This window comes from Mus musculus, chromosome 1 (assembly GCF_000001635.26).
Source record: "Mus musculus strain C57BL/6J chromosome 1, GRCm38.p6 C57BL/6J".
NCBI lineage: Eukaryota > Metazoa > Chordata > Mammalia > Rodentia > Muridae > Mus > Mus musculus.
Genome location: NC_000067.6, coordinates 188853433 through 188872849, shown reverse-complemented (window position 1 = coordinate 188872849; position 19417 = coordinate 188853433). Strand labels below are relative to the sequence as shown.

The 19417-nt window shown below is 42.1% G+C and overlaps 1 protein-coding gene across 2 annotated transcripts in view; it reads right to left on the bottom strand.

The window, feature by feature from the left end:
* Ush2a (usherin) overlaps window positions 1-19417 on the bottom strand; it is a 702660-nt gene that overhangs the window by 92648 nt on the left and 590595 nt on the right. For both annotated transcript variants that reach the window (NM_021408.3, XM_017319869.1), the window contains 2 exons: window positions 9954-10112; window positions 8099-8261 (listed from right to left, as the gene is read on the bottom strand). In NM_021408.3, coding sequence (NP_067383.3) covers window positions 8099-8261; window positions 9954-10112 — 322 coding nt within the window. The remainder of the gene's footprint in view (window positions 1-8098; window positions 8262-9953; window positions 10113-19417) is intronic.

The following is a 19417-nucleotide window of genomic DNA, read 5'->3' as shown; positions in this document are numbered from 1 at the left end:
TTCTTAATTCACTTGTGGCTATACATCGAGAACCACACATAAACAGCATCTTTGACTCAGGAACAGTGATACAGAGATGAGCCAGCCATACCCAAAGGAGATGAATTGAGAACATGAAACAGAACTGTATGCAAATGAAAACCACGGGGTGAGTACACGATCAGGAGTTTGAGTTAGAGGGTTTTAAAGGACCAAGTATTATTTTGATGTCTCCTAAAACCTATCGCAATCCAGAATATTCTCAAAATATTCTTCTAACTCCCAGAGTGTAAGTTTACTCTGTCATTTTACAGTCGAGGTTTTGTTGCTAACATAACTCAGCTCAGTTCATTGTCTTTTGGTATTGAATATATAAACCATTAAACACTGAGGCTAGAGAAAAGGAACTGTCAGTTAAGATGGCCTCACGGATCTGAGGTTGAGTTGGAAACAGATTTTTGCTCATCCGGGTGTAAAATCACAATGCACATTTGACAGGAAGGGAACTGGGCCTGTTACATCTCCACGTTCCCAGTGTCCATGAAGGGCTCAGGCATCTGCTTTTCAAAGGAGTGTCTAAAAGGCAGGTGACTTCATGACTTATTTTCTGCCCTTTGGCCCCACCTTTACCAGTTCTTATATTTTATTGAAGTAGAGAGTTGGACGGATGGAGAATGTAATGAAAAGCAGGGACCTCCTCTTCCAGCCCAGTCTCTAGTGGAGAAGAGAGTGTTGAATAAATCAATATTTTCCAGGCTGTTAGAAGTCTTTAATTAACACCCTCTTCAGACGCTGGGGAACACACAAGCTGCCATATCAGATTAACTGGGCCCATCAAAACTCAGAGGGTGATTAAGACAAAGCAAATGACAGTACCTCTCACAAAATAGAAGCGGGACATGGAAAATCTCTCATGCTGGGAATCTGATGTTTCTCCAAGGGACCATCACTGTGGAGTTAGGATGAGCAATGATGAGCTAGAGAGGCATCATAGGTCCACCTCATTGACCTGTGGCTTCATTGTGACCTGCTTCCACTCATGGACTCGGTTACACATTCCATGTAGGTGTGCCAAACTTGTCTCTGTGCCTGCTGCATGGCTCAGGTATTGGGTGTATGATAGGTTTCCGCTCTAATGACTCACTCACAGCCAAGGACTCAGGTTGGCATTCTAGAAGCAACTGCTTGGGATAGGACAGTGTAAACAAACCTATCAGAGTTCTATGGGAAGACTACGTTTTCTATTTTGTCCCGCTTCAGACCTGCTATGACAATTCAGTTAACTTCTATTAAACATCTCATGATTTCCCAAATTGAGATGTAGCCACGGTTTTCATAAAAATGACATTAAAAGAAAATGCTGTCTGAGGGGGAATTGTAAGGATCTGCACTCTTCCAGAGATGTGATGTGATGGTAGCTTCGAGTGTGTTCACCAAAACAATGAAAGGAAGAGGACTGGGAAAGTATTTCTACCTTGATTATGTAATATATTAACAGCACTGAACAACATGCTGCACCCACCCCATGTGTGGTGTCAAAAGCCAGGCTCTCTTTGTATCTGAACACGCCCAGAGACGAGGCTGAGGAGAACGCATTCCTTTTCCTAATTATTGGGTGACAACAGCCCATGGGAATGGTCCTGCTCTTCCCAAACAGTGTGCATTTACAGATTGCATGTTCTGCTCTCAGTGGGCAGCCATGTGGACCATTCATTATGAAGAGTCCAGTTGGGCAACTCTTTTTCAAAAACAGGTGATTTAATATTGCCTACCACTCGGAGGAGAATAAAGATAAATAGGAGTCTGGAAAGTCTAGATTTTCCACAACCATTTGTTCTCATTTTGTGTATAAAATGTCCTTCTTTAAACATTTTAAATATATTTATTACATAGCATAGAGATTGAGATCTCCATTTCTTCTTTATCAAGGAGTTTGATGCTGGGTTCCATCAATAGTGGGTACCAGATGGACATTCAAGTGCGAGAGGAACTGACTCTCTTCTTGGTTCCTTTCATAGCTGTCACTCTGAGCATCTTCCCAGCAAGGAATCTTCCACTTGGGAAGAGGAGATGTGTCTAGTACAAAGTTAATTCCATTTGAGAAAACAGCTAAGTTTTTCTGTTTCCTCCCCCAAGGAGCCAGTGGCACAGATACCCTCCTTGGAATTCTGGGACCCTACCCAGCTCAGGGCTCGACCTCTGGGTTTCTCTGTTTTAATAACTCTGTCCACTTCCTTTGTTCCCCCAGCCCCTAAGGTGCCTTCTACTTTTGTACAGCTGCCACTCCCAAGTTAGCCTCGAGTTTTCTTCTTATGTTTTCAGTTACCAAATTAATACGTTTATCCTGCATGGCTACTAACATAAAATTCCTTGGTTAAAGAAATCTCTCTCTCTCTCTCTCTCTCTCTCTCTCTCTCTCTCTCTCTTCCTGATTACACCTTGATTGCTATGCAAGTGATGAGGTCTACAGAAAGAGGGAGATAGGAAAATCATGGAGAGCGATGGCAGACTGCATCTGGATTCAGTCAAGTTACAATTTTGCCTTTACCATACCATATAACACACTGATTGTAAAAGTGAGACGATAATAAGTGAACAGTAGGAGGGTTGAGAAGACTCTTCATACCTGTCATTCCAGATAAGTACTGCTGCCATTATTTTGGTGTCTAATAATCTAGGTACTTTCTCTACCTATAAATGTAAAGAAAAATCCACTTTGCTTAAAACAGACATATTAAGAACTCTGCTACAGAGCCCATGTCTTTTGTCACCAAGAGTCTTCCTTTGTTCTTCAATAAGTATCCATGACTTCCAGCTCTGCTTCCTAATTTTGCTGCTGTGCATTTAACGCAGTACTTCACAGGTATCATTTCACCATTTCCTAGACAACTTGCAGAGGTCAATCATTCTTTATGTTTTTGAGCCAAAATCTGCATAGCTTTATAGGTAACTCACCCAGGTCACTGCCTGTACCACCAGGAAGTGGCAAAGCTACATTCTTTGGCCACACAGCCCATGCTCTTTCTATGATCATGTTGTTTCTTTATATTATTCTTGGTTTGATATTAAAATACACACAAGCAAGCCGGGCGTGGTGGCACATGCCTTTAATCCCAGCACTCGGGAGGCAGAGGCAGGTGGATTTCTGAGTTCGAGGCCAGTCTGGTCTACAAAGTGAGCTCCAGGACAGCCAGGGCTATACAGAGAAACCCTGTCTCGAAAAACCAAAAAAAAAAAAAAAAAAAAAAATACACACAAGCACACACACACACACACAAAGCCCCAAGCACCTAAGTTGGTCAGCCTGGCCTGCTAAAGTCTACCCAAAGTCAATATCCAGATGACCTAAGTCTGTTCTGAGAGTGCTTTGGATTTTAGCTACACATGACAAGTACTTCAACTATGGATGTTGGGGAATTTTCTTACTTTATTGACACCTATAATGCCTCCACTGCTAGGTCAGTTAAGTTCTATCTACCACAGTATATGTATATGTGTATGTGTATGTGTATGTGTATATGTGTATATGTGTATATGTGTATATGTGTATATGTGTATATGTGTATATGTGTATATGTGTATATGTGTATATGTATAATGTGTGTATTAGGTATGTATACATGTATTTATACATATGTGTATTATATTACATATATTATATATTTATATATAATATATACAACACATATAAATACATATTTATATATGCCTTATATATTACATACATTATATATATATGTTCCTTAAACAGACTAAATAATAAACTTTGAGTAGGTGGCATATCAAACTGGTAATTCATAAAATACTCTGGAGAAACTCTTTTCTAATGAAGACTGAAGACTGGAATTTTTATCTTACTCCTGTTCACAAAACTAATTTGTTTTAGAAATAAGAAGAGCCATAGAAGAATTGGAAGAAATAATCAATGTGCTATTTTTAACATGATCACAAAAAGATTTACTGCGTAAAGATTATAGACTAATAAACATGAAACCTCCAAGAGAAATGCATGCAAAATATGATTTTTTATATAAAAGAAAACATAATGCATCAATGTTAATATACTAAAATGACCAGTGTTCACATCTATTCATAGTGATCATACATGCCTTAGCTAGGTTATAAGGATCAGTCATGTGACGTTTCATACTGCTGAGCTTAAATACTCTTTCCTACTAAACACGTTTCTTTTAAAATGTCAGTGGTCACCACAGTCTTACTTTGGAAGGACTAGTCTTAATAACATTGACATCATGAACTACTCCATGAATATTCTAAAAATAGAGTTACTCTATTGTGGTGGTTTGAATGAAACAAACAAAGCAACAAATGAACAATCCCTATTGGCTCATCTCTGTGAAGACTTGGGGTCCCCAGTGGGCAGTGCTGCTTGGGGAGCTTACGGAGCCTTGAGCAGATGCAGCCTTGAGGAAGAGGGTAGGCTTTAAGAGTCTAGAGTCTCCCTCACTTTCAGGTCTTTCTTTGCTTCTTTTTGTAGTTAAACATGTGATCTCTCAGTTTCTCACTCTGGCTTCTTGCTACCACCCATCCCCCAACATTATGGACTTCTCCCCCTTCTGAACATGAGCCCAAAGAAACCCATTTATCCATAAACCCCTTCTGGTCCTGGTGTTTTGTCACAGCAATGAAAGGTAAGTAATGCACCTCTAAAGTTTCTGATGAGTTCTTGCATGCCTCACATTCTGTTATCCATCACACTTTCTGTTTATCTTGTCTTGTGTAATAGTAAGATCATTAGTAATAAGAATTAAAGTATAAAGAGCTGTGTCCCTTGGTATGGATAGACACATATGTATAGATCTAAGCTATTTATCATCTAACTCAATGCCCACATCTGCCTTTTCACACAATACAAATTAGACTTCATCACCGCTTCTTTGCCTTTGCTTTAATGGTTGCCCTTTCTCAGTTATCTCAGTCAGTTTACCCATCCATTCTATGGAAGCATTTCTGTTTCCTGCTTGGAAACACCACCCTAAAGTCTTTTTTAATACCCAAAGGACGTTTCACCTTTTTTTTTTTCTTTCTTTCCTTCTTCACAGTGTTAAGGTGTCTTTGTATGGACTTTTGACTTCTAATGCACATAGATAGTTCAAATATCATTATTCATTTACAAGGGAAGCTTCCTGAGACTATAAGCATTGTGTAATTTCATCTCTATTTACATGGAAGCTCCTATTGGGTGGAGATAATTTTACTAAGTGTTTCGTCAATTCCTAATCCAATGCATCTTGGTTGGATTTTGAAGATGGAGAATTTTACCATTTATAAGGCTGTGGACCTGACAAGGTGGTTAAACTGAAGAATCTTTATGCTAACCAACCTCTCTTTGAGGAAGATATGAACATGCAGGCTGACCTTGCCTGATTCTTGATAGTAAATAAGCTATAAAACAATACTATAAACTTCCCCACTGATTATGAAAAACCCTTACAGAAAACTTCCATAAGACTTGTATGGAGTCAACAAGTGTAGGTAACTGGAATTTTAAGCTGGGATATTCACATCAAGAGTCTGTCATTAACAGGTTATGGGGACTTAAATATGGAACCCCCCCTCACAGACCCAGGTGTTGGAACCCTTGGTCTCCAGTTGGTGGTGCTGTTTTGAGAGGTTGTGGAACCTTTGGGATAAGAGCGAGCAGAGGTATGGGCTTAGGAACAGAGGCGAGAGCTGCGGGTGGGCTCAGCTTCTGCTGTTGATCCAATGTGACATGAAGAAGCCAACTAGCGCCCACTGCTGTGGATAGAAGCCACTCTGTCTACCTGGAACAGCGCCACGCCTTCCCCACCCATGTAACCATGAGAAGAGCTGAAGCCTTCCTCCCTGAGTCTCAGCAATATGAAACATGACACGTGGACTATTCTGTTTAGTTCTTGAGATCATAAACATCTTATCACCTTATTAGGGTAGGCACTTTCTATTTTTAACAGTATGATACATAGAAGCAATATTAAAATAACAGAAGAGAGGCGGGGAGTAATTCAGGGGATCAGTGAGAATTGCCACAAGCGTTCTCAAAATGAAACCGGCATGTTAGCTTCCTGTGATTTGATGAGAATATCTGCATAGGCCAAGCCTTGTCTCTGGTTTCGGCTGACCCTGTTTCCTTTGGTGACAGAAGACAGCAGGCGAGTGATGGAGTAGGAATTGCTCTGTGTAAGCTCCTCAGAAGCTTGCAGGCTCCAGCCGGAGCCATGCAAGGGGCCCTGCGTCGTCGTCGTCATCGCAGGATGAAAAAGAACTGTGTGCCTACATGCTATTTCTGTCCTTACAAATTTCTGATTTTTTTTTTTCTGCAGCTATCTAAGAAAAATTTGATATTGTTGTTGTCTAAGCACATTTAAACTTCAGCCGGAATAACTGCCAAGTGATTCATGCCTCGGCAGGTGAATATAACGATTGTATCTGGGGCCCCGGTGCACCATTTTCATTTCACTTTAAATAAAAAACAAAATGTATCTGTGTCAGTCAGCGCCCTTCCGCTGTACTCGGAGGTATCAAACAGGCCACAATTATGATGGTGAAGTGATTGTGTCACGCTGGGGGAAGGTTTATTGCGTCGGAGTCGGCTAGGCAGTAACACATTCTGTTTCATATTACTCTTTATATCATTGTTTGCCTGTGACTAGAATAATCAAATGCCATCAAATGCTGTCAAATTCAATTTACAGTATTTTTCACTGAAGCGGCCTTTCCGCATTCTGGTTCCTGTTTCCCTTTGCTGTAGCTGCCACGGGATGTTCACTGTAATCAGGAGCTTTGTTTACAAAACCAACAGACTGGAGCCTTGTCTGGCTCTCTGACAGTGGCCTATTTCCCTTCATTCAGAGCAGGATTTTGTTGCACCTCTCCCGTGCAATTAGCATTGAGTAATTGGAAGAAAATCATTTCTGGAGGCTGGATATCTGAGATCCTGTACTAAAGTGCTTAGTGTAAAGTGTGTATTTGCATGTTTTTGTATGCCCACATGTATTTGAATCAGAAACATTATTTTTCAAATTACTGTCTGCTGAAAAGTCGGGCTTGATCATTTTAGGCAATGCCCCTTACATAGACAGAAATGTAACCATAGTTTCTCCCTTCCCATTTTTTTTTTTTTTTTGCCTACAAACCCTTAGCTGATCACTGAAGAGGGTCTGAATAAAGGGTCTAATGCCTACAGGAGCTATCACTGAAGGTCCTGGGTTCATAGACCAAACAAAGAGCAGTGGAAAGTGCCAGGGAGACTACCAGAGGGTGGGATGGCAGGGGTAGGGGTGGGGAGCAGGCTGCAGTTTGTGACTTCTGTGACTTTTGTAGTGGAACGTCATGTGTAGTGCTGCCTGCCAGCCATACCTGTCTGTGTTTTCTGCTGTAGGGATCAAGCACACAGGGCCTTTGCCTCTGACCCATCTTTTATTTTCAGCTTCCCTCTATAAGTCTCTGTTTCTGTCTCTTCTTCCTTCTCTCATTTCTCTCCTATCTCCTCTTCCCTCCCCTCCCCTCCCCTCCCCTCCTTCTTTCCCTCTCCACTCCTGTCCTTCCTCATCTTCATCTCTCCATCCTTCCTCAGCCATGTCCTTCCTGCCTTTCCCATTTCCTCTCTTCCTGCTTTCACTTCCTTATATTAGGGAGATCAGTGCAATAAATTCTGCACACGGTGAGGAGAAACATACCACAAGCTATCTAAGAAAAGAGGCTTAAAGCTGAATGGAAGGTCTGGGGATATGGCTCAGAGGAATAGTTGCTTACCATGTATGAGGCCCTGGTTTTGACCTAGAATTGCACAAACACAAAGAAGCAAAGAAACATGGACAAGATGAGGAAAAACAAAGATGGCAGCACGTATGGTAGGAGTCATGGAGGTAAAACAAAACAAAACAGAAGACAAGGGCTCTAGTCTCTCAACTGTCAAACCGATCTCAAGGAAAGGGTCACAGTAACTGTGGGCCCTGGTATTGGGCAGTGTACCAGAGGGGAGGTCACAGTTTCCAACAGTCTCCACCTGCATGTGCTCCATAGCACATGAATGCCCTTCTGTCCCCTGTGCATGTGGACCATGCACGAGATTCTGCAGCCCTTGGATGGCACGAATCCCCAAATGAGAACCTCTCACCTGTGAACGACATAGCTAGTGATGATTCCATTGGGTCTCGTTGGTGGCATCCACTTAACCTCTATGCAAGATGACCCCAGAGCCTTCAGAAGAGGGGGCATCAGACCCACGGGTGCTGCTTCAAGCGTTCTGACGTATGTCCCAGGGCTGACTCCACAGCCCCCTGCAAAAGCAACCCAGGGCTTTATTAATTTGTCCAGCCAGGCAAAGTGCCACACAGCCATGTGGGAGGGTAACAGTGCTATCAAAATGATGTCTGGGTACACTGCATACATGATTCAGTGTGTTCCTATGGGTGCCCATGGAATTTAAACATTAAAATATAAAATCATGTTTAGATGGTTTATTCAGCAACGATCTGCTTACACTAAGGTAGGCAAGAAACCACAGGTTTGATTGACCCAGCTTCCATTTCTGCTGTGGTTATTCTAGATAAACAGTGATGCCGTTTGAATTTCACGAGTGTGCAAAACTTACTAGTACTTAATGCGTTAAACTAACCTTGTTGTTCAGTTGCACTGACATTGAACATGTAACTCCAAGTCTCTTGGTCACCCACAGCATCGTTCTAGGCATGTGGTGATTTTGCCCTTAAGTCAAGAGAGCTTCATGAAGAAGCTATTTCCATGTTGTTGAGTGAGAGGCTGGATCACGGAGAGCAAACCCTGGAAACAAACCACGGCCTGGCTTGTAGGGCAAAGTCAGCAAATGGACTTGGGGTTTCTGATACGAATCATCAAGCCCATCTCTGAGGCTTGAGCCACGTCTAGGGCAACGAGACAAGGCGTGTGGGAGATTATAGACTGGAAGCCTTCTCCAAGGTGAAACAAGATGCTATCTCTGTGTGAACTGCATCTCACTTAGCAACCAGGGATTATCTGTCACATATAGGCTGTACTATACTACTACACACAATATGATCTATTTGTTGGTTTGAGACAGAATCTATGTAGCCCTGGCTATCCTGTAGCTTGCTGGGTAGACCAGGTTGGCCTTGAATTGGCAGAGATCTGTCTGCTTCAGCCTCTAAGTGTTGGGATTAAAGGCATGTACCACACTGCCTGGCATTAAAAGTTTGCTTTTCCCACATGGAAATAATGTGTAATATTCTCTCTGGATTCCATATTTTCTGAGTATCAGTTTATGTCTCTTCAGTCCTCCATGACAGGTAAGAAGGAGTGGAATACACTCTGTCTAAGATAGCAATGTTTCCACCAGGCCACAGGCTAAAGCACAGACCCAAGGCATTGGCTCCAAGGAAACACCATCAAATATACACTCGTTTTTGCACAATTCAACTTTTTCCTATTGTTTGTTTTTTCAAGGCAGCCCCTGGCTATCCTAGAACTCCTGTAGTCCAGGCTGGCTCCGATCTCAGAGATCTGCCTGCCTCTGCTCCACCAAATGCTGGGATTAAAGTCGTGTACCACCAAGCTTGGCTGCAAATCTTAAATAACTTTCCCCTTCTCCCTCCTGAAAATGTTTAAATAAAATCAAGTTTAATACATTTTCTATGAAATTTATTCTAGTGCCTATTTTGTTTTATGTTCCTAATGGCCTCTCTGCGAGCTATGTGTTTTTCTTTTAAAAGGCCTTATAAAACAAGGTTTTACAAAGCTACCATTTTAATGTGGCTTTTTAATGTATTTTTTATGTATTTAAATATTCATGCAATGTGTAGGGATGTCGAATGCTTCAATGAATGCCAGGCTCTGATTTTTCTGGGCAATCATTCTACTACAAGTCAGAAATTAATCATTACTCTTTGTATTTTGACTGTTCTTTTCCTAAGGAAAAAAAATGTTTTGAGACACTTTTTGCACAAGCCCAGGTCAAATTTCTAAAAGGTAGTCACCATTTTGGCAGGCTTGGATCCGTATTTCATACTGTGTGAACGGAGACAGGTTTTTCAGGTGTGCAGATTGCCGGTGTCTGACAGAGAAGACTAAGAGCGTCACACTCCCGCCACTGAGTAAGATGCTGTACTCGACTGGAATTTTGGGAAGCAGGTTCCCTGTGAAGTGGGAGAGAAAGAGAAAGAGAAAGAAAGATGCATAATTACCTCATGCAAGGCCATCAGTGCCTCCGTCCCCTCAGAATGATGCACACACACAAGGTTACCTCTGAAAGGTAACGGATGACTTGGGGTAGCACTGAAGCTGTGCAGAACACAAGTTGGAAAACACTACAGTGTGTGCTCCAAAGGCAAGAGCTGTTTAAACATTCACAGTGGTCGTAGTCAAAGATCCACTCTAACGGTAAGTGAAAATGAAGGCACCTGTCACTTAAAACATTCGGCAATTAAGGAGGGCATCACAGCCTCCCTAGGTTTACTTAAAGTGCATTAAAACACACACACACACACACACACACACACACACAACTCCAGTTTGCTTGTGACAATAATTTTTCTGCAGATCATTGTGTAAGCATCTTGTCTGACATGGATCTTTGACATAATAGCCCATAAAATATCCAAATCACTGTCTACCTGGAGACTTCCCAGGGCATTAATTATTGAGCTAGGACAGTCCACTCTGTCAGTGAGACTTACGGACCTTAAATGCATAGAAATTTGGGTCCAATAACTGTCATTTTTTTTTTCACCAGCACTTCCTAAAGAAAGTAGTGGGTTTTTAAAAAAATCTATTCCTATAATTAAATGCCTGTTAAGTTTTATATGGTCATGAAGAAACATACACTTTTAAAGGCAAGAAGATGAGCTTTGAATGGAGACTGTAATAGAGGCTCTGATTGAATTATCTCACTGACGGGGGACTGTGGGACATTTACAGTTAGTTACATGCTACGTATCAATAGGTTTGTAGTTACCATAGAAACTAGTAAACCCACTGACAACCTCACAGAGTGAACGTCACAGCACCTGAAGACACTTGAGGGGTGAGGTCTACAGGAGGAAAGGTGGCTCTCCTTGTATAGGTGTGAGCCCCAACGGGGGTGGGGGGAGAGTTGACTGACCCTGGGGTGCTTGGAATTGTGTGCACGGTGGGTACAAACAGGGCACTGGCAAGATTAGCACCCTGTTGCCCCATGGTCTTCTTTAGAAATATGCTAGATTGGGAAGAGCCTAGCAACCCAGACTGAGCAGTGTGTGCACATGTATACATGCGTGCATATACTAACATGTGAATGGACGTGTGTGTGTGTGTGTGTGTGTGTGTGTGTGTGAGATTCATGCATGCATGTAGAGGCCAGAGGGCATCCTTGGCTGTTGCTACTGTCAGAAACCATCTTCTCTTTTAGAACCAGGCTCTCTCACTGACCTAGGACCCATCAAATAGGCTAGGCTGGCTGGCTGGTGAGGGCCTGAGATCCATTTGTCTCTGCCACTCAAGATCTAAATTACAAGTGTGTATACCATACCTGTTTATTTTTTTAAATTTTTTATCTGTTTTTAACGTTGAGTCTGGGGATCAAATTTCGGTCCTGATGCTTGTGTAATGCACTCTTCCCTATCTGAGCCATTTCCCATGCCTAGAGTGAACTTAATCTTGACAGGCGATGGCAATCAGAGTGAGCTATGCCTGCCTCCCCGATTCTCACCCTCAGTGGACAAACTTTAGGGTCCCTAAGTTTCACTTAATGGTGACACCATTCTTCATATCCCCAAGCCTGGACCTGAAGGAATCCCTTGGGTTAACTCAAGTGGCCATTAGATTTCATGATCTCTGCAGGAAATTTGGGGGTTATATACAAACAACAAGAGAAGAACTTGAATGTGTTAAAGCATGGCTGCCTGGCGAATGATGGATTAACGCTTGAGACTGGAGGTCGGGATCAGGCGTAGCATGATGGCTGCAGCAGTAATGCAAGCCAGAAGAACAGCTTCTCAGAATTCCTGCCCTGCCCCACAGGGCCAACGTCTCTCTTAATAGCAGAACACCGGCTTCAAAAGTTTGGAGGCTGTTATTTTTGTGAACAAGGCTCCTGTGTCTAGCTTCTAGCATAGAGTAGAAGTTCAATCATTCATCAGGCAATTAAACGAATGAATTAGACATTAGGATAATGGTAACCTCTCTCTTTTAGAAATATTTACTTATTTACTTGTTTGTTTGTTTGTTTGTTTGTTTGTTTATTTAATGTGAATGCCTGAGTGTGGTATTTGCATTTTGTGTGTAGTACCCACAGGGGCCAGAAGAGGGTATCAGATTTCCCCCTTGTACCTGGAGCTACAAGCAGTTGTGGGTGTGGGAGTGTGGAACTGAACCAGGGCCTCCAGAAGAGCAGCAAATACTCTTGAATGCCAAGCTCCCTCCCCACCCCCCAAAGATAAGAAAATTAAATCTCAGTTAAGTCAAAGCCACTCATTCTGGATTGCGCTCTGGCTGGTTGTGAGTAGTAATAATACGGTCGGTCCGAATGCAGAGCGAAGCTTATATTTCTAAGCTTTGAAAATAGAATCTTAGGTTAAGCTAACAGGAAAAGAAAATTACAGGGCAGGGCTGAGAAAAGCTGTGTAGACAAGTAGACCAATTCGGAACGGGTCAAATTGCCATTAATGGAACAGGAAAATTAGAGGTTAAGATTCTAAGTTCTAAATACCAAGTTTCCTAGCCTGAGACCCACACATCCTGGACACATGTGGGCTCATGTTAAAGAATATTCTAAGACAAAAACCTTTGGAAACACATGATTTTCTTATCTGAGGCATGGGAAATGACTAGAATTTCACTTTTCCTTGTTCATAAAACTTGGCTGTGAGTTTTTCTGCCTTAAATGTCTGGATTTAGAAAACTATTTGGTAAAGTCATAAAAAGTTTTACGAGCCTAAGCGGTTAGAGACAGAGATCGTGTCAGAGTGAGTCACTCATAGGACTGTGGAGGAAACTCGCATTGAAGCACACATGTGCTGGAAAGAACGAGAAACTCAGAGAACAACTCAATTTTCAGCCTCTCCATGTTGCCTTAAAATGAATTCACCATGAACACATGATAGGGTGTAGTCACAGAACCAATGGTTGGTCTGGCTTCTGCCACTTATGTTCAATGTGATAATAGAAAATTCTATATTACTTCTTTTCAGGAATGGGTAGAAAGCTATCACAAGATCAGATCCTTAGGATCTTTAGACAGGTTTACCTCTCTCTTGGTTGGTTTAATGAGTACACATCAGGGACTTGTGTAGAAGATGTTCTTCAAGGCCTAATTCTCAACTGCAAGATGAAATCAGGAACATTGTTCCAAGTTCCCAGAAAGCTACTGTAACTAAATAAAATTTGAGGGTTGGAAGGAGAGAACTGTTTACAGAGATCATTGGAGATTCTCAGTTCATTCATGATTGAGGGTGTAGCACCAGGCTTCCCACTCCATCCTTCAGAGAGCACCGCATGACACTGTAGAGATGACTGAAGAACTAACCAGGGGCGCTTTCAGCTTGTAATTCAACCTTTAAGCATGACAATATGTTCAGAGAAATTGCTACCTGGAGTATTTTTGAACACCTCATCACTGCAAGTCCCATTAGAGTCTATCTCCTTACTATCCTGATGTAGTCTGTCATCAATGGAGGGGGCTGCGGTCTGTCCTGTAGGTCTGTCTTGTAGGATGATACAATGAGTCTAGAAGAACAGACACAGAACCTGGTACTGGGGTGGGGTGGGGAGATGGGGGGGCTCTCTTAGGTTTTTCTGATACAATGTATCACTTTCCAGTGATGGAGATTTGTAACAAATGCCTTCCAACACAGTGAACTACCACTCAAACACAAGGATGCCAAATCTTGGGTGGATCAAAAGACCCAGTGTGCAACTAAGAAACTGCAAACGCTTGGTCAGTGCTCGAGGCTGATTCCTCAGGATTACAAGTTCACTCTGTCTCTTGGTGCCTTGGGTAGGTCTTGTGGAAAAGTCTGGAAAACACACTTATATAAAACACGCCCCCATGTTATTGATCTCGATAAACTGCACATTGGACTGGGATCAGGCCATCTCTGCCCCTATTTCTCCGGTCATTACCTCACACCAAGTGACCTCTCTGAGCAGCAGTGGCTTCCTCTGTAAAGGGCTGACACTACTGACCAGATAGCTGCACCTTTGCAAGGGTGACATAAAACCACAAAGTATTCCAGTTCATTCCCACAGGGTAGAAGCTGTCAAAAACCTCCATCTCTACACAAGAAAGACAGATTTGAAAGAAAAAGGTGATCAGCCTGTAATAACAAGTACTAACCGTGTTCACACGCACCCCACACCTCTCACAGAGAGCCGCTCTTCCAAACAAACAGGAATGTTACGGCCATGCGAGTGACTGTCCTCACCCTCTCTTGTTTGGATTTTTAAGTGTGTACTTGTATATGATCAAGCTGCGCCGTGAAGACAGTCTGTCGTTCATCCTCGGTGATAATTTCAGGTCGTCTCCCACCCAACCTGCCTGCAGTCAGTTTCTTTGTCTCCAGTCTGTACCTACAACTGGCTGCTTCCACACTCTTCATCCTTCCACATCTCTGTTCAAAAATGACAGGGCTCCCAGCGGGGCTGGGGCACAAGATTGAACTTCTACTGTGTTTCAGAGGTAGACACAATATTGATCTAGGTTTAAGCATGGCTAGCCACAGCGTGAACCCAGGAAATGTATTTTTCACCTCACAGTAAATGGGCAACGAGAGCCCTTTACATACACCTATGAGGTGTTGGAACAGAAAGTGTACCTCTAAACTGTGGACATGTCAAACTCTGACAAACATCTAGGAAGAGGGTCCCACCCCTGCCATCACTTTGCAGGGCAGTGACACACCGACTGCAGTGTCCCTGAAATCCTGAGCCATCTGCAATGAGTCTGAGCCCACGAAGCCCCCCTGGTACCCTGATGACTAAATGAAATGAAATGAAATGAAATGGGCATATTTGTTAGAATCAGCTGGGGAGACTACGACTTGGTTAGTTCCCGAGTTCATACATTTCTGTCAGAGCAAAAGGAGCCTCGGAAACGAGTGTGAACCAATCTACCCTAAGTGCAAATGGCAGTTTTGTTATTTGGTGTCAGAGTTACCAGTCGCACGGTGACAAGCTGCCATAACACATTTTCTCGTTCTCTGAAGAACAAGGGTTGTATTGGTTAATATTCCTGGCGGTGTTCCTTTTCATAATTTACAACAACTAGATGCTGATAGGTTATTTAACATTTATGAAGTTAAGATGTAATCAGAAAAACCCTGATTATCTTTACAAATAAAAAAGTTAAATTATTCAACTTTTTTTTTTCCTCCATGGCTTCATTTCACAGCAGGTGCATACTTTACAACGGGCCAAGTCAATCATAAAAGCCCTTTTAAAATAATTTTTTAAGGAGCAGGAGCAGTAACAATTCTAAGAGTAAAAAAATAATATAACCTATTAATTCAGTTTGATAGCAACGTTTGCTTAAAAAACCAGTTTACTCTTAAAGCAGTGTCTCTGACATACTGGCCGGTACCCTCCTCTGTGTGGCCAGGAATGTCTCGATTATGTCCTCTTTGGGGGTGAAAAGAGTGAAGCAGGCTACCTTCACCTCTTTGGTGATAACTGTACAGGATTTTGACATAGGCTGAGAGCTACACTCTGCAGCCTTCGCTTCCCCCACAGGCAGTACATTCCTCAGAGGTGGCATGATGTCACATTTTCTTTGTGTCTCTCGTCATGATCTGGTGTCCTGTGTCCTACCACATCCCTGAGTGGGGATCAGTGGATATATTCTTGTCCATTAAGGGAACACAAGAACTCAGTCCACCCAAAGGCAAGTACATTCTGCATTCTTGTGAGATTCGGATCTCCAGATAAAATGACCCCTCTGGACCATGGGATGGTCTGCAGTTGTAAGGTAGTCATTCACACTTTCTGTATCTAGAGCAAAATTATTTTTTTTAACTTTGAACTAGATTGTAGAAATGATAAAAAAATATTTGTGATATGAATTAAGTAGGTAGAAAAATAGAAACTGGATTTAAAAGAATATTTATGAACACACACGTGCATACAAGTGGCGGCAAACTAGATGACCATTTGGGCAGCATCAGGTGGCCAGCACGAGCTGCCTGGCTGGCGTAGGGCAACAGTGAGGGAGGGGCTATGAGCAGAAGAAGACCTTACATGCATATATGACGGTGTCATAATTAAGCCCATCATTTAGTACACTGCATGTTATGTTAAACTTAAAACGCTTTAAAAAAATAAAAGGTTAACAAGAAAAATCGTGGGACAATAAAACCCCTGTGAGTTGCCTCTGATAGCTACACAGTGAATAACCTAGAGAAAGTCATGGTTTGAAAAATCAACATTGACTTTTCTCCCTGGTAAAATACAGAAAATAGGCTGGGTGTGGAGGCTCACACCTGTCGTCGCAGAGGGATCGTCATGGATATGAGGTAGTGAGACACTGTCACAAAAAAAACCCCCCAAACAAATATAGAAAGTAGACATGAGACATGAAGCGACAGTTATCGAAAGGGAGGTGTTTATCTCAACAAAAATGCCTGGCTCGTACTAAGACACAGTAATGGAAGATACACTCACTTGTTAACGAGCATAGGAAGCATACATCGGTAGATGGGCTTCCTCTTCTTTTTTGAAACTTGCTAGCCCTTGTCATTTGCGTACTGCACTCAACTAAAACAAGAGCCAATGTTGGATCGTCCAAATTAATGCAAGGTTAAAATTCCATTTACGAATGTTGATATGCAGTTTGTTTGTAACCAGACAAGCATTCAACCCCATCTACCACAGCCAAGACTGTAACCAAACACCCACTGGCAGGTCTTGTGTCTATAGATGGTCTATATTGTAGCTAGCTAACCTTTTATCAAAACGTGATTAATAAAAAGTATTTATGTGCCCATGCAGGATTAATTAAAATGATTTCCCAGCAGAAGCATGGTTGCCAATTCTTTTCTTTAATGGACTAAAAGATAAATGGGCAAGGGAAAGTGCCAAGGTTTCAATATTATGCCTTAAACTTAAATAACTCACCATCGTTAGCGAGGAAAAAAACGCGCTTGCTGAATGCGGCTGTATTGTTAATTAGGACATGATTAAGGGGTGGATAGTTCAAAATATAGTCATCATCTTGATAAATTAGAATGGCTCATTATTATCTGCAGAGTTTAAATAATTTTGAATGTTTGGGTTCTCAAACAGCAGGACTAGCTGCCTCTGTTCTTTCTCTGAGCAAATGGTTTATATTCCATGAAGCCTTTTGCTTCTTAATTTTCTATAATTTTTCATCCATTAAGGTTACATATATTTCTCCTTTCTTTCAATTGGTTCTGTACTGATCCAGGGGTCAGAGGATACTTTAGGAGGAAGCTAAGTGGCTCATGCTACCTCTAATCTGAACATTAACTGGCTAGAGTCTTTTCAGACCTGTTTACCCCATGGTCAAAAATGGAAGGTAAGTTACTATAGTGTCTCCTTACCCCTAAAAAAATTTTTTTTATGTTTTTCATTTTTAAATTTTTTTTCTGTGTATGTGTGTGCATGCGGTGCCCTCATAGACCAGAAGAGGGCATCCGATGCCATGGATTTGAGTCAGATGGTTATGAGCCACCAAGCAGGTACTGGGAATCTAGCTTGGGCCACACAGAAGAACAGTGAGTGCTCTTAACCATCCAACTACCTTTATAGCACTGATTTATTTTAAATTGTGAGTGTGTGTGTGTGTGTGTGTATGTGTATGTGTGTGTGTAAGTGGGTCTCCACCTTCAAACACCATACAAAGAGCAGGCAAGCAGGCATCTTAATGTTTCCGAGGTTGGAGTGCTTCGGAGTTATTTCTACTAACATTTATCAGGTAAACAGGAGATAAATGGACCTGGTTTGGCCTAGGACAGAGGATCTTGAACAGGGCTATAAACCCGTCTTTGAATAACATCTTCATAGGAGTTTGAGACATTTCTCGACCTCTACTATGCCCACCTAGCAGGGAATCTTCCTGCTCTTGCGCGATTTTGCTAAATCCTGTCAGTTCTTTTCAGACTCTGGGTTGGGCAGATGGAATCTTCTGTTTCATCCACACACTTTAGCTTGGTGCCTCTTTTCCCTTAGAGGGGGTCACAATTTCCCTATTAATTCTCCCGCTCCTGACTTGCCCAACAAAACACCATCCTCCTAGAATCATTTTTGCCAACAGCCAGCCCAGTCCTCTGGGTGCCACTTTATAAGGCAACAGGTATGCCTCATGCATTTGTAAGACTTCCAGGGAAAAGTGCAAAACTTAAGATGGAAGAGTTAAACTAAAAGCAGGAAGGAAATACTCTTCAAAGCTAACAGTTGGACAGATTTGCATTTGAATCCTGGCAATACCCAGAGACCTCTGGCAGATTCCACAAATTCCTACTAAGTGGAATTACCTCCTGCCATTTGCATGAGAATTCACTGGAACCTGGGAATGTTTGACACATAGTAGGCCTTAAGAAATGCATGTCTCTGGATGGTCCATCCTTTTGTCTTATCTTCAAACTTTGTCTCTGCAACTCCTTCCATGGATATTTTATTCCCTATTCTAGGGAGGAATGAAGTATTCATGCGTTCATCTTCCTTCTCGATTTTCTTGTGTTTTGGAAGTTGTATCTTGGGTATTCTTGGTTTCTGGGCTAATATCAACTTATCAGTGAGTGCATAGCAAGTGACTTCTTTTGTGATTGGGTTACCTCACTCAGGATGATATCCTCCAGATACATCCATTTGACTCCGGGGGGTCCATCCCATAATCAGCCACCAAACGCAGACACTATTGCATAAGCCAGGAAGATTTTGCTGAAAGCACCCTGATATAGCTTTCTCTTGTGAGGCTTTGCCAGTGTCTGGCAAATACAGAAATGGATGCTCACAGTCATTTATAGAATGGAACACAGGGCCCCCAATGGAGGAGCTAGAGAAAGTACCCAAGGCGCTGAAGGGTTCTGCAACCCTATAGGTGGAACAACAATATGAACTAACCAGTACCCCCAGAGCTCGTGTCTCTAACTGCATATGGAACAGAAGATGGCCTAGTCAGCCATCATTAGGAAGAGAGACCCCTTGGTCTAGCAAACTTTATATGCCCCAGTACAGGGGAATGCCAGGGCCAAGAAGTGGGAGTGAGTGGGTAGGGGAGCAGGTCAGGGGGAGGGTATAGGGGACTTTTGGGATAGCATTTGAAATGTAAATGAAGAAAATATCTAATAAAAAATAAAAAAAAAAGAAATGCATGTCTATAAGATCAGCTCTATCACAGTCACCCTTCCCCCGGGTGTCCTCATTGCTTTTACCAGCAGGATTTATAGACATGATCTAAGATGTAGTTTATTGATAGAATTGGAAACATAATTTGAAAACCGAAATCCAGTTA